General features: G+C 42.5%; 1 protein-coding gene across 5 annotated transcripts in view; it reads right to left on the bottom strand.

Moving 5' to 3' along the window:
- LOC118233107 (F-actin-uncapping protein LRRC16A-like) overlaps positions 1 to 16,600 on the bottom strand; it is a 104,795-nt gene that overhangs the window by 7,393 nt on the left and 80,802 nt on the right. For 3 of the 5 annotated variants that reach the window (XM_035428468.1, XM_035428503.1, XM_035428477.1), the window contains 5 exons: positions 12,869 to 12,886; positions 10,424 to 10,490; positions 9,125 to 9,321; positions 8,468 to 8,577; positions 7,295 to 7,694 (listed from right to left, as the gene is read on the bottom strand). In XM_035428468.1, coding sequence (XP_035284359.1) covers positions 7,295 to 7,694; positions 8,468 to 8,577; positions 9,125 to 9,321; positions 10,424 to 10,490; positions 12,869 to 12,886 — 792 coding nt within the window. The remainder of the gene's footprint in view (positions 1 to 7,294; positions 7,695 to 8,467; positions 8,578 to 9,124; positions 9,322 to 10,423; positions 10,491 to 12,868; positions 12,887 to 16,600) is intronic. The other 2 variants (XM_035428485.1, XM_035428493.1) reach the window with 1 other exon arrangement.

Below are 16,600 nucleotides of genomic sequence, written 5' to 3'. Positions count from 1 at the left end.
CAATGGGTTTCTTGCCTAGATGCACCACTTCAAAGGCAGCCAGCTCACATATGAGCATAAATAAAAGTCACATCTGAATTCCATTTAGAAAACTTCAAACTTCAACTGGTGAGTTCTTCCCCTTTTATATAACCCAGCATAAAAAACCTGAAGGTCATATGTTGAGGACTGCAGTCCCATTCATTTCACAGTCAAATCACCAGGCACATTAGCCCATGCTAACGCATAAGGGACTGTGTACTGACATAGTAGTAGGACTGCGCCTTAAATAATAATCTCAAAGATTTTCATTAAAATAAATGTCTGTTAAGTCCCTATCTATCGCTGAATTAGGTAACACAATACTGATTGAGCCTATTATATTAATTTATATTATTATAATAATAATAATTTATGATTAAAGAACTGGGTGTCTGTGGCGACATTCCCGGGAAAAAAATCACAAGCGGCGCACAGTTAGTGACGCGCTTTCCATCACCCATCAGTGGTTGGTCCGCCAGTGAGGGTAGGCGGAGCTAACGCAACAGGCTCGCTCTTCAGCTCACTTGTGTGTCAGCGGCGTACTGTTTTTTTCCTGTGTCTGCTACCGCTACAATAACAGAGAAAGTTATGGAACCCTAAAAAGTTTTTGTGTAACATGAGAGGTCATATTATTTGTTGATGTAGATTTTGTATTACATTTGATGACAATGTAACGTTATTAAATTACAGAGCTATTTGCACAGCTAACGCTAGCTACCGGACCGTGTCAAGAAAGGCAACATTAGTTTAGACAACGTTGTGCAGAGTAGCCATCTCTCGTATCAGGTAACATTGCGTTAGCTAGCTAGCTAATGTAATTAACATAATCTAATGTCAGCTAACAATTAGAAAAAACACTTGCTAACGCTACCGACCGGTACCGACCTCGCTACTTTGTTGCAACTTTGCAATGTAGCTAACTAAAGGCCAGTTCTGATCAATGATTTGCAACGATTTGCAAAATTCCAAGACTTTGTAAACGTTATAAAACTGCACTCGGCGATTTGACAAGGTGGGTCTTTTGAGACCCCAGGGCAGGCAACGGCTTCAGACCATAGACCGTATAAAAGCTTCAGACGCTCTGCAACTAACCAGTTCACACCGCTGCAATTTTCTCTGCAACATTTTAAAACCGTTTTGTCTCGTTGTGAATCATTGATCTGAACTGGCCTTAACGTTACAGTTATTTACATTGCCATCAATATATTTATATAATTTATAATGATCGGAATAAAGTGGTCTTTACACAGAGCATTAACCCCGGGGTATAGGTGGAGCAGAGCCGTGTTTATTATAGGTGTTTATTGTGCACGAGATACATAATTGCACGAGCCACACCGAATCCCGCGGATTCTTCTCTGCAGTGTAAAGACGTTCATACCGGGCAAATGGTAGACAAAGAATGTCAGTGGAAATTGATCATCACTAATTCTCTCCCAGGTCTGCTACAGCATTTTAACCCGGCTCGGCAGTGTAAATACAGCGTAAGTTAGCCTAATATTAGACAACGAATGAGTATGTACATAACGTTACTTTTATAACAACCATTTTTTATTCAGTCGACAGTAAATTTTACAGTTACCGTGGCCAAGGTGCCAAATGACTGACGTCACACAGGCGACACTGTTTGGAAGTTGGGAAGTGAGGTCCAAAAACACACCTGCAATTATCGCTTCTCGCCATTGGTACCGCCAAAGAGAACGAAACTAAGATCTTCGAGATTGTAACTTTAAGCTGACACAAAAAATGCAGCAAAGGCAAACAGCCAATGAAGAGTAGAATCACCGAAACCTTCACTAGCATAGTCACCCCATTTCCACATCACTGCTGAGTCTCCCACTCTTATTCTCCTCCCACACACAAGGCTGGTAACCAACTAGACCTTGTATTCATCAGAAGCTGCTCCACTCCCCAACTTACGGTGACGCCCCTCCATGTCTCAGTCCACTTCTTTCTTTCATTCTTGCTCTACTCCTTTAACAGCTCACCCACTGTAAATTTCAGGAGAAATTTCTCTACTTTGTCACAATCCTCCCTCATCTCCACTGCTCTCTCTACACTTTCTCCTCCTGCTTCTTTCTCTAACCTGCCTGTTGACCTTGCTACCCTCCACCCTCAACACATGCCTCTCCCAGTCCCTTGACTCACTTTGTCCACTTGTCTCCAAACCAGCACAATCATCACCCCCCTGACCATGGCTCCAGATCCTCTGATGACCTGACCTCATATCACACCTTGCTGGCAACTTTCACATTAGCCCTCACATTGGCTAAGACCTCATTTTTCCAGTAAAAATCAGTGCGTGCTTCTCTAACCCACGCAAACTGTTTTCCACCTTCTCCTCCCTGTTCATTCCCCCTCCTCCCCCATCTCCCTCTTCCCGTTCCGCAGATGACTTTCTGGCCGGCTTCGAAGGAAAGGTGGCTAGTATCCGGAACTCCTTTGCCCATCCAGTGTGCACCCCTACTCCCAGGAGAAACCCTCAGCCACACTGACCTCCTTCAAGATGCTGGATGACTCTGATGTACTCCAACTCATCAATTCTCATCACGCAACCACCTGTCCACTTGACCCCATCCCATCTACAGTCCTCCAGTCCATATCCGGTGAGATAATTCCCTATCTGTCCTCTATTGTTAATACCTCCCTTGCCTCTGGCCATGTTCCTTCTGATTTTAAGATGGCTTGTGTTACCCCAATCCTCAAGAAACCCACCTCAGACCCCTCTGATATAATGAATTATCGACCCGTATCGCTTCTACCTTTTTTGTCCAAAACCCTTGAGCGAGCAGTGCTTAAACAACTAACCTCTTTTCTCCATCAGAACAACCTGCTAGACCCTCACCAGTCTGGCTTCCGATCCAGGCACTCAACAGAGACTGCACTCCTGGCTATGACGGAGGCACTCGCGCCTCTCCTCTGTCCTGATCCTCCTAGACCTGTCTGCAGCATTCCATACAGTCAACCACAAACTACTCCTCTCCACCTTAGCTGAGATGGGCATTTCTGGGACTTCCCTGTCTTGGTTTGCTTCCTATCTTGCTGATAGGTTCTGCCAGGTCACCTGGATGGGGTCAGCCACTGCTCCTCATCCCCTTGTTACGGGAGTACCACAGGGATCCTCTGCTGTTCTCCATATACAAAAAATCTCTTGGTTCAGTTATTAATTCCTATAACTGTTATGCAGACGACACACAACTCTTCTTCTCTTTCTCCCCCTCTGCCTTACAGGGTAATGTTAAAATATCTTCCTGCCGGGCTGACATCTCAACCTGGATGGCCAGCCACCACCTAAAGCTCAACCTCAACAAAACTGAGCTGCTGTTCTTCCCATACAAGTCCTCCCTTCTACGTGAGCTCTCAATCACAGTTGATGGCACCAGAGTGACTGCCTCTCACTCTGAAAAGAGCCTGGGGGTGGTCCTGGATGACCAGCTGGACCCCAAGGAGCACATCAAGGCAACATCACGGTCCTGCAGATTGCTCCTGTACAACATCAGGAGAATTTCACCATACCTGACTACGTACTCCACCCAGCTGCTTGTCCAGGCTATGGTGACCTCCCATCTTGATTACTGCAACTCCCTCCTTGCAAGCCTGCCAGCTTGTGCCATAAAGCCACTACAGATTCAAAACGCAGCTGCCCAACTCATCTTCAACCTTCCCAAGTTCTCCCACCTCACTCCTCTGCTGAGGTCACTCCACTGGCTACCGGTCGCTGCCAGGATCAGGTTCAAAGTCCTGACCCTCGCCTACACTGCAGCCAACAGGACGGCCCCTGTCTACTTACAGGACATGATTCAATTCTATATGCCTGCTCGACCACTCCGCTCTGCAGCAGCAGGGTGCCTTGCACCCCCTCTCCCTCCCTACCCATCTTCCACCGTGGTCTGAAGACGCATATCTTCAGACTATACCTGGACTAACTGTTACCACTCTGCGAATAATTTCACTTAAATTCCCCTTTTTCATGCCACTCATGTTACATGTACATCCATTCCAGCACTTATTGTAATTTGTATTTTCGTCCTAATATTGTACCTTGTACTTCCCCCTCGTTTGACTTAGCATAAGTTAGGTCAGAATAATGTTCACTGCGTGAATTAGACTGTGTTCCTGCCAATGAATAACTGTACGAAATGAGTATTGTACCTTATGGAACCTGTGTTTTGTAGTTGTTCCAATGATATGCACTTTTGCACATTGCTTGGGATAAAAGTGTCTGCTAAATAAATGTAATGTAAATGTAATGTTAATGAAAGACTATTTTTCATCTACATTTTAAAATATAATAAAAACATTAACTTTTTGAAAATTTGTTCTTAGTAACATAAACATCCTTAGTAAGTGACTGTCATATTGTCTGTCACTTTTTAAGTGGCTGACATTGTGGCGCAAATGGTATTTAAATTAAAGCAAATAATGTCATAATAACCCTGTGGAATAGAGCCAAGCTCTGTCTTCATTCACCCATTCATTCATATACAGTGTGTTCAGTGACACATGAAAAAAACAGATCACCACAACAATATGGAGCTCAGTTACAAAATCAGTAAAACCGAGTCTCGCCTATTACATGATTATTAACTCGGGCTTAATGCTTGGGTGGCAACCGTTTTCAGAGGAGCTAACCAGTGTGAATAAAACGTAATTGCTTTTCATTAATCTTAGCTGCGCGCTAATCTTCCTTTGTGTGCTGCATATCTCCACGGGTCTGGAGAACAATCAGACATTCTTATCAAAGCTGTCACGTTTCACCAACTCAATAACAGCTCATTAACAGCAGTATCTGAATGCCATCCTCCAGAGTACAGAGGCTGCATTTTATTACAAAAAGTTGAGCAGGCTACTATGTAGTTTTACAACAAACGATCATAATAAACAAATATGAATAGATGCCAAATCATACAGATTTGTTTAGCTTCATCTAGTTTTGATTTTATTCTACACAGAATCTGCACAGAGAAGCTTGCTTTGTTCCTACAAAGCTCTGAGGGAGAAAACCTGCATCTTCTGAGAGTGTCCTATCATCGCAGTATTGTTTGGAAACTAACGTTAAATTATATTTCAACATTTTATTGGTCATCGCAAGTCCAAGATTAATTCTTGTTTTAATGTTTGCTTAAACATGAGGGAAACAGCCTATATTCTGTGAAATGAAGTGAGCAGTGAGATGCCAAAACCAAGTTTCACTCAAGCAAAGTGTTTTGACCGGTGTGGTCTTTAATCTGCAATTACTCAAAGCCTGACCATTTTAACCAGGTGCAAGCTACAGTGTGTGTAAACTATGTACGACAATGTATGCACTGGAAATTTTAACTCCTTCACCACCATCATCAGTGAAAGATATTTAGTAAATATTAATTTATCTAGACTGGAAGGAAACAGAGACTGTAGCAGAAGTCAGCAGAACAGAAACATCTGTCAGAGTGCCTGTGAGAGATTAAGTCTAGTGAGTCTTGCAGGAAGCCCCCTTTCACTCAGTTTGGAAAAGGAGATACCACATTTTGGCCATGTAGTGTATGTGGACACCTGACATCCAATATTCAGAATTATGGTCATTAATATGCCGTTGGTCCACCCTTTGCCACTATACCAACCTCTACTCCTCTGGGATGTTCAAGCATTGCTGCAGAGATTTGCTTCCATTCAGCCACAAGAGCATTAGTGACCTTATAGACCTTATAAAATCCTTCCCACACTAGAACTAGCTGAACATGTACCAAAAGGGGTCACTAGAGGGTGCCACACACAAAGACACAGAACCATCAGAAATCAAAACTGTACCCACAGTCACAAAGCAGCACAGAGTAAGTGTGCTGAACCAGCTTCAGTGTAGTCTTTAGCTTTTCATGGAATAGGTAAGCATTTAGAACGGGGGAAACCTGATCCTATATCAGCACCCCCGATCTTCAACGGTTTATGAACATGGGGCATAATCCAACTTAAATCTGGTGCTGATAGCAGTTCCATATATAACACCCTTTACTGTTTGTAACAATACCAATGAAAAGAACAGGTGAAGAAGTGATCATTTCATACCATATCCTTGTATGTGTTCACCTCCATCTCTCAAAGTAAAATAAAAACTACCTGACAGTAAAAAGCTCTGCCTCAAAACTTTGCGTGGCCTTGAGGCATGATGTTTGAACACTTATTTGGACTTTTCATGTGACACTTGACACCTCAATGGCCGTTCTAAAACAGTGTCTGTTGTTTTTGGTCAAAGATTTTTGGATACACAGACTTGGACGGTAGCCCAGATGTTTCAAACAGGAAACCTGCTTATCCATCAATTCTCTTCTGCTATCTGGTAAAATCCCACACAATCCTGAAAAATAGACATTCCATTCCATTCATTTAGCAGATGTTCTTAACAGTAGATAAGTGCATTCAACGGCTTACAAGAGCAACAGGAACTCATAATGAACACTCTCATACCCAATGCAACAAGAAGGGCTATAATCATCTCTACATTTAAAATCATCAATCCTGTCAATTACAGTCAAGTTCCCTGTGACAGATCAAGTAGCGAACCAAGCCCTATGATTAAGAAAAGTGCTGGGAAATATGGCTGTGGTTGAGTTTAGGTTGACATTGACACACACATGCTAAATATGGAAAGTGAAATGTATAAAAAATATTATATTTGGGATTTAACATTTTTAACAGGCATCTTTGACATGGTACAGTCATACTTCTACCTCTGCACAAAAGTAAATTGGCCCTCACAAATAAATTATGCTACAATGAGTTAAGCAACAGTCAATTTTGTAGTAATGCACAAGCAGAGGTCACTGTGGAGAAAGTGAAATAAGACTGATACCTCTGTAGCCCCGTACAGAAGCTTTTGCCTGGAGCAAGAATCTGGAGCATGAATGTAGCTGATTGTGTACCTGACACTGCAAAGGAACTTCCCTTGCTGTTCAAGGTACACAACAATGGATCTCACATTAGACTTTGACGCACCAAATAAATTCAAGAATAAAAAAACATGATGAAAAGACTTGCCGTGAGAGCACTGTTTAACACCCGCGGTGCTGCGCTGCCTCACAAGATACTGCCTCACAAGATACTGAGTATACTGTGAGGCAGCACAGTTCCACGGATGTCTTGGAGGTACTGACTACAGGATGAATGCAGCTGACTGGATGGCTAGTTCATGGATAATGTGCAGACTACAGAAGGAATGTAGCTGATTGGTCGCTTGGCTGATGGGTCTAGAGTGGAGCAGTAATGGAGCTGATTGGTTAGTTGGCTGGTTGGTACAGACCTTATGGACACTAGCTGCCCTCCTCTCCTGCTTAGCCTTCATCTCTGCCAGCAGGCCGCTGCCCATGACCTGGACACCGTAACGGCGGCCTCCCTGGGGGCTGCCCTTGCCGTCACCCTCCGAGTGCTCGTCCATGGAGTCGGGGGTCTTCAGGTCCTCCGAGCGGTCCGAGCTGCTGCTGTAGTCCGTGGGCGGGGCTTTGGCCTCTTTGCCCTTGACCGGGCCCTTGGGCGAGGAGGGCTCCTCCGTTGCTACGGGTGCCGTCGGCTGGGGAGAAGCCGCCTGGCTCTTGTCGGAGGACTTGCAGGTGCGGGATTTGATGAGGTTGAGGAAGCCACCCTTGCGCGTGTCGCGCTTCTTCTCTCCGTCCTGGGAGTCTGAGCTCTTCAGGGAGGGACGTCTGGAAAACAAAGATCAGCCCTACTGCGTTACACAGGTCTGGCATACCAAGAAAGAGCTTCTGCAAGCCTCCCACCACAGGACACTCGGAGACAAATGGCCGCCAGGTGGCTGGGGAACTGATTTCACTAAAACGGCTGGTCAAATGTCTTACCCTACATAATGTGCAATTAATGCGTTCATCAGTCAAAGTCCCTCGTGAGCTTAAATAAGTTCAAATAAGTTCATAGTTGTTATAAATTGCACTGCACTTCTAATCAGTTACTTCTCTGGAAAGCCAGTCTCCAGACTTCAAATAAATTAATGTTTGGTTTATACAATTAAGTTTTAATGCACACTACATGGCCAAAAGTATCTGGACACCAGACATCTCATCCATTACACTCCACTACAGTGTTCTAGAACATTAAAGATTTTTACATCAGCATGTTCAGTTAAGAACATTATAATAACATATTTGTGATCTTACACCTTAAAGCCTTACTCCTTACACCATAAACATCAGGATAGCTGTAACAGCCAGCATTACATTCTTTGTACATAAAACATTTAGCAAGTTAACCGTCTATGCTCTACTTCCACACACAAAAAACAATCACTAGCATAACCAGTAATAAGAGTGCGAGTAAGAGTCATGAAAAATTCTCAGTAATCATGGACTCTGATGTAATATAAATGGAAGTCAACCCTCATAAAGTAACCATCTACCAAAAAAAAACCCATAAAAAACAAACACCCCACAGACCGAATGTTACATGATATTCCAACACTTACTTGGTGTCCAGTTTTGTGACTTTCTTGGTGAAGAATTCATCTACTCCCTCATCTACCCTTCCCATAATGCCATTCTGTTCACCCTCCTGTGAGGTGGTGCTGGTTAAGTGCTGAAATACAGAACAAAGAAGCAGAATATAATGCAGGCAATATATAATCCAGGCAGTTCCAAACAATGTCCAAATACATGACATACAAGCAGTGCCAAAAAATTTCCAAATATATGGTAGAACGATAGGTTGCAGCTACATTTACAGTACAGCTGCAGTTATTTTATAGACTAAGACATAATGACAGATGAAGTTGAGGCCATCTGTGCTTGTGAAAACTGAAAACAGCTCAAACCCTTAAACTGGATAAGGACATGCTATAACAATATAGAACAGAAACTGCCATTTTATATCTTATATCAATTTCCTTTGCATGATTGAACGTGTGCTTTTACTTTTGTATATATACGGATATATATATAAACACTACATTTCCAAAATTATGTGGACACCCCTTCTAATTAGTGGTTTCAGCTATTTCAGCCACACCCATTGCTAACAGGTGCATAAAATCAAGCATACAGCCATGCGATCTCCATTGATAAACACTGGCAATAGAATGGGTCATATTGAAGAGCTCAGTGACTTTCAAAGTGGGGGAACTTACAGGGACCTTACTGGACTGCTTCTTCTTGTTCCTTTTGGGCCGCAGTTTGGTGTAGTGCTGGAGCTTCTTGCACTCTTCTGAAGGCAGCTCTCCCATCCCTCCAGAAGTCTTCTTCTCCAGCTTTGGAGGAGCAGCTGCCGGGTCGTCCATGTGGACGGGCACATCCTCCAGAGCTTTGTCCAAGTCAAACTCCATTTCTGATAGACACAACATGATAACCAATCAGAGCCCAGAGCATAGCCGCCAACCGTGATCACACTATGAGATAAAAGTGCAGATCTCTGCAGATATCTTTAAACTACCACAATTAATTTCCCTTAGCACTAGATTTGTTTTTTTCCATAATGTGTGGGTGGGAATTCCCTTTCCTTCCTGGGACTGCACAGAAGAGCTCTATGGTACGATGGCTGCGGAGGGCATCATTGTTCTGTAAAGTGTGGATGCTACCATATAATTATTAAATGACAGCTCAAAGCATTTCATTATCCATAACACTGCTCTAATGGCAAAGGCCTTGAACCATGCAAAGAAAACCAATCTAGTTGTCAGGAAGTGCATTGAGCCGAGATCTCTCACAGGTCCATGGGTTAGGCAGATACTCCCACAAATGGCAGAATTATAACATTACTCTGGGTGTTTCTGTCACAATGCACATCCTCTACAAGACACACAGTAGTGTGTCTACTGTATCAACTATCTAAATGCCATTTTAGTATAATGTACTCAACAGCGAATGCAAGGGTTTGAAGCATCTTGAAACAATAATGATTTTCACGATTCATCGTGTGATAAAAGCAAACAGCCATGCATCATGCCTGAAAAACGATACAACTTCCAACAATAGTAGTGAATGATTATGTAATTAAGTTATGTTCCACATTGGTATAAATCCAATTAATTGATATTCTATGTTGATATATCTATCCCGTTGGAGTCTATAATGTAGATGAACCAGATAGCAACAGTTAGTTTCCTCAGTCATCATCACTCCAATATTGTGTGCGTGTGTGCGTGCGTGAATGCATGCATGCATGCATGATATGTACATTTAATACAGAATATTTTAATTTATATTTATACAAATATAAATGTCAAGGTGTTAAAGTCAGTGTTTTATACAGCCAAGCAACCAATTTACTCATAATATATGCTGTGTGCTCTTTAGTGCTAGAGCGTTTGCATGAGTGCAGCTGTGTATACATGAGCGTGCACGTGTGTATGCGTATATATTTGCATTGACGTATTTGAGTGGGTGCAAGTTTGCATGTATGAGTGTGTACATTTGCGGCTCAGACTCACCAAAAGCTCGAGACACGGGCCGCAGCATTCTGCTGTGAATGCTTTTCCTCTTGGACTTCGGGGTCATCTGCGGCAGAAACATATGCATCAGCAAAGCTCATTGGAGTACTCAAAAAAAGACCGGTGACATCACGGCCATTAGCAACCCTCAGTCAGCATACGTCCAGGTGCAGGAGGAGACTGTGCAGGGACACGCACGCATAAACAAGGCTGTGTGCTCATTCGGCTGGGTGTGACTTTCCCTGTGGCTTCACAGCCGAAGACATCACATTCCCCTCAATTGCCATCTACTCCAGCTTCTCCCATCCCCAATGTTTATGAACATCAGAAACCACACTCCAGATCCAAACCACTAAGAGGAAAGAGCAGCCAGATTTTTTAAAATTTTACTTCCATTTTATTTAGACAGTGATCTCATTTTCTGAGAACTGCACCATGTTGCACAATAATCCCAATAAACTTCTTGTATACCCAGACTCTCCAGCTGCCCAAGTCTGTTGTTGTGGAAGTCAAGCCCTTTCATGACAATTCAGTCTGTCTGAAATAGTTGCACAGAAATAGCCCTTGTGGTAAGTATCATTCGAAATGGAATACCCTCTGTGAAAAACATACCGATATCTAGACCGCAGGAATGGTCTAACAAATACGTGTACATGGAGTATATAACATAAAAAACATGCAAATCGGGGCAAAGCAACTTCTGCAATCCAAACTGGAAAACAAGTGACTTCACCACAGATACAGGAAGATGTCCTTAAGGCTATAGGCCAGCCCTGTCTCCAAGGGCTTGACATTTTAAGGGGTTTCTCCATTTTATTTGGAGCCGTTTGTTTATTTTTAAAGGAAAAGGAAAGGAAAAAGCAGCAATACTTGCATCCGTGGGAACTTAAACAGGGTTTTAAAACAATGAGAGTGAAAAGGGAACTGGTCACCTCTCTGATAAGTTATAGCAACAGAGATGATCTTCCAGCAGTTTGATCACCAAGAAACTGCACAAAGACTCCTTGTTATGATGTCAAAGCCCCGTGGCCACGTGAACAACAATTGACAAATCATTTACAGTTAGATAAAACCACCACGCTGCGCTTCAACCCACAAACCTGTTAATATGCAAACTAAAAACAATCCCACACAAACATCGCACTGTGCCTCCACTGCTCTCTTTGGATGTTTCGTTGAAAAATAGCCAAACTTGTCCCTCATTTCCCCATTTCATGCATCATTATAACCCACACAATTTTCTTTCAACAAATAATAACAGCCTTCACCCTAAGAGTGACAACAATGAGATAATGAAATCACACGAGAGAAACTAAAATGACGTAACAGCACTTCAAACTTGTTTGCATTTTGGACTAAGTTGCGGGGTAAAACAACAGCACTAAAATGTAGAACAGCATCTCAGATATGTAACACAGCTGGGACACATCAGCTTTCACCAGCTTGTCTTAGGTGTACTATAGTACCCAGGGCCTCATGTAACTTGTTCCACAGAACATTTAATTGTTCAATGAAAGTCAAATTAATGTCAAAAATGGTGACCATATACCATGTAACACTTTTGTTCTGAGCCTCAATATAAGAATGAAATGAAAATATGATTGTTGATACAGAAAAAAGGGTTTAGGTTTTTAATCAACTGAAAAATGACATAACTGGCTAAATAAATTTAGTCAAATATGTACTAACAGGGCTTGAAAGAAACACCTGCTCATCAATCAAGTGAAGGTAAATTTACTGACGGCAGGTAATTTACTCAGCTTCACTAGCTATTTCAGTGGGTATTTGCTTCCACATTCATACCAAGTTTAACGCTATAGGTCTGCATACAACGGGGTTCAGTGCTCCAAACTCAATGGGAAAAAAGTCATCAGCACAAGGACCTTGATTAATGATAATGAAATTCCACAGTGATCGGTTTCAAGCCCTGCTCTCCTCCTGATGACACAGACAGTGAATGTGTTGCTATTATATACAGGGTGCTTAGAAAGCAGGCACACATTCTACTGCATATCCACAACAATGCTGTACCAGAACAACAATGTGGGTGACAAACACTTCTCAAATCACAAAATGTCCAACTTCAGACCCCCACACACCAATATTACCAGACATATGGAACCACCTCTTTCAACGTGAAAAAGATATATATTTAAAAAACTGTTCCTTTGGCAAACACAACCCAATAGCTTTTTTTATGAAACAAATTGACTAACGCAGAGCTCCTAAATCCACCTCAGTAAATCCACCTCAGAAGTGAGTTTGTGTCTGCCAGGAACAAGAGGGAAGGGTTAGCTAGCCTCCCCGCTGGGCTGCCAGATTTCGATGGCCCAGAGAACGTGACATTTGGGGTGGGGGTCTGAGCAGCATTTGGCTCTGTGCTACAGCAGAAGCTACGGTGGAGCAGGCAAAAGCCACGATGCAGAGAGCGCGAGCATTACTTACGCTGGTGCAGCAAAGAGTCTCCACGAGGCAAAGGGTGAGAGAGGAGGAGGGAGGGAGGGAAGGAGGGAGAGAAAGAAAAGCAAAGGTGTAGGACAAAGAGGAGGAGAGGAAGAAGGAGAGAAGACAGTGAGGCTCCATGGTCCCAGAGTGAAAAGGAAGAAAGAAGTGGCGGTGGACCATGGAAGCCGCCGTTTGGCTCAGAAACACAGACGCAGAGACAAAGGCCCAGCATGCAACACTGCACGCAGCATGACTCTCCCACGTAAAAAAGGCATCTTTCAGGCCAAACACCTCATCAAATCATGCGTTCATGTATATTCAATCATAATCTTGGCGTACACTAACGATTTGAAGGCCAATTAACAGGTGTCAATGATTTACAACCTTGAAGACTGGGTAAAACACAGTTTTACAAGAAAACTAAAAATGTCAATATTCATCATGTTATTTTAATGTCAAAATAAACTGTAATTGGGAAATTGGATCCATCATGAAATATAAACGTTGATATCACCCTAAAAAGCGGTAATGATGCCTCCTTTGCCACCTACCAGAGAATCATTCTGTCCATCCACAGAAAACAATGTCGGTGTGAGACAGAATGTTTGAGGTACAGTACGGGCATCCAACTGAGCTAATGAGCTCCTATGACACACAGTCCATCTGCAGCACTTTCACTGAACAGAGCCAGAGATCTAACTTAGCTGAGGGGCATGTCCGTACACTGTAGCATTTGAGGCTCAGATATGAGAAGCATGAATCATTTGGAAAGCACATTTAAAGCACATTTAAAGCGTTATGATCTCCCTATTGTGTAATGCCTTCTGGACTGAAGCGTATCCCCCACAGAGACTTCTAAATACACAAGAAATACTGAACCCAGGAAAAGTGCATGCTTGGACGACCCAGGCACACCAGTCTTGTAAGGCCCATTGACATATTGTGTGCTCTGTGGTGCCTTTAAATATAAAAAGAAAACATACAACCTCGTAATTCCAGGTGCATAAAACAACAAGATATTAGAATATTGACATCTCTCAGAGATAAAAAGGAATATATGTGTGTCTCAACAACTTTTATAAAATCTTCCATTCTGAAGGACTGACTGCAATGGGAAACCCACTTCCTTTTTACTGTACTGTAAGACACAGATCTATCAGCCAAAGTGAGGGGAGGCTAAACTCAGAACATAGAATTGGAACACCCCACCCCCCAGCTGAGGAGATCATTCAGTACAATTATCCTGAACCTGGGGTACTCTGAGGGTATCCAGCAAAAATGAGACGCCTCACTGTTAAAAACACACTGATTGCGCCGGGTAGCACTCAGCCATGTAATAGCCTCCCGATAATGAGTTCACCTTTTCCACACAGAGAGGGAGAGAATGACCTGCCTGGAGGCCCCGCTTGTGTAACCAGAGGCAGGTGGCCAGCCCAACATCCACTCGCTGCTGACCTAAATCCTCCGAGACGTTCCCCAGGTGGATGCTACACGTGGTGGAGGTTGAGGGGATTTTCCACCCCTCGCCGTGAAGCACGCAGAGATCACAAGATGAAAGCGTGCATACGCGCAACACAATAAATCGGAGCGTCGCCTCGTTTCAGGTTCACGAGCCTGGCGGCAGCGGGACTCCCAATGCTGTTTGTTCAAACAGCACGTGGCTAAGCCTAGCCAGGGGGTTAGGGAAGGGTGAGCAGCATTCAGAGCCTGTGCATAAATGCATAGCATTTTTACATGAATATGGTGTGTTGATTGGTCGTTGTATGTGAGCTGTGGAGCAGAATTAGCATTTTGCCTCTGTGGGGAAAGATACAAAGCGCAGAAAAGGGCACATTAAAAGCACTGATACTACTGGGAGAGCGCTGGACGGGCTGATTAATAAATAACCACCTCACCACCGCTTCCCGCACCAAAGAGAATCCAGCACTTCTGCACTTGAGAGAGAATTATGAGGCCAGGGACACACTCGTGAATGCAATTTGTAACAGACTGCAATTTATCAGAGTCCCTCTGGTAGGAGTATGGTTTGATCTATTACAGACCATTCATGTCAGGCTGGTTAACCAGACAAAGGAAAACCCTAGTTGGTTTAAAAGCAGGATAATAACTCAGACTTGATGTTCTACATCATTTCCTATGGAGAATCTACACAAGCGCGGCAGCAAGCTCTGCTGCATCAGCTCAGACAAAGACAGGGATCTGAGTCCACTCAATACAGTGCATTGAGGAGAGGGGGAGTCGTTAACCATAGTGGAAGCAAGAATGAGTAGGTCTCAGTCACTGTGATTACCATGGCCTTCAGAACTCACTGAATCAAAAAGAGGCAGTACTCAGTCCAACCACACTTCACATATTCCACTGATTCATTCAGGTTCATTAATCGGTACTGCAGTACTCACTTTACAGTGATTCATAATGTGATAATCTGCATAATGTAAGCCCAGATACAACTGTGTCCAAAACAGTGAACATTTTGCCACTAGTTAACTGTGCTTCTAAAAACAAATGCTTAAGCACAAAGTTTAACACTGAAACTTATGTGGTCAATATAGTGCAAGAACCAGCTATGGATAGGAAGTAGGCTAGATACCAGATTACCTCACTCAGTAACAGCACATTAGACTTCATAATAATACATTTTTTTTTTTTTTAAAGTGCTTATAAATTATAATAGTGGTACAATAAAATCTCATTAATAATAAACAAGAACATTTGCTAAATCAAGGAAACCGCATTCAATAGCCACATTTAATAAAAAGTAAATAAATGTAATATTTTGTATTCAAATAGTAACATTAACATTTTTACGAAAAATGTTTGACAGACTAAACCAGCATGAATGACAAATCACTAAAACTAAAAATTAAAAGGTGCAGCAACCAACGCATCAGAATTTTATGAGGAAGCACTAACATTTGAAACATTACCATAAGTCTGGCAGGGTCTTTCTGGTCTCTGAACATTTGAATAATAAAGGGCTTGCAAACATTTCCATTCGATTAGAACCAGTGATGGTCAGTCACAGCTTGACATCTGAAGAAGGGGGCTACATTCAAAATATGATAAATATTGGGTAGATCTTTGATGTTATGGATTTGTTATGCATCTGGGCTTCTTTTTAAAGTCAAAGGAAACATCAACTAAAATCCTGGTTCTCTTTGCCAGGAAGCTCAAACTTGGCCACAAATGCATCTTTCAGCAAGACAATGATCCCAACCATACTTCAAAATGACAAATTTGCAATGGCCATCAGTCTTCAGGCTTGAACAGACTGAAGACTGAAGATAATCCAACAGTAGGGTAATTTGGAGAAAGAAGACTGCCTAGAGACAAAGCGCAGAGCAGTCCAACGTTGTAATATTGAACAACATATCTATCCTAATTTTAAAGAAAATGTGTCAACAGATATGGCTACATTTTACAAGTTTTACTGTTAGCGACATCATCCGCAAGAAATAAGGGAATGAAGAGAAGGAGGTTACATTAGGTAATGAGGTCAGACTGTAAATACGATGTAAGTCGATATGCTCACTTTCACAATTTTTTATCCTCAACCTTTACCTAAAGTAGTTTAAATTAAATCAAGTTTCTGCTAGAACAGCCTAAATAGCTAAATAATAGGCACTTGGCTCTTCCGCATTCAACATGCAAATTCCTGCGCATGTATCATAACAATTTAAAACTTGGCACGATTGTCGCACTCGACAGCATGAATGAAAAATAGCATAGAGA

This window comes from Anguilla anguilla, chromosome 1 (assembly GCF_013347855.1).
Source record: "Anguilla anguilla isolate fAngAng1 chromosome 1, fAngAng1.pri, whole genome shotgun sequence".
NCBI lineage: Eukaryota > Metazoa > Chordata > Actinopteri > Anguilliformes > Anguillidae > Anguilla > Anguilla anguilla.
This window is presented reverse-complemented; position numbering and strand designations above follow the sequence as displayed.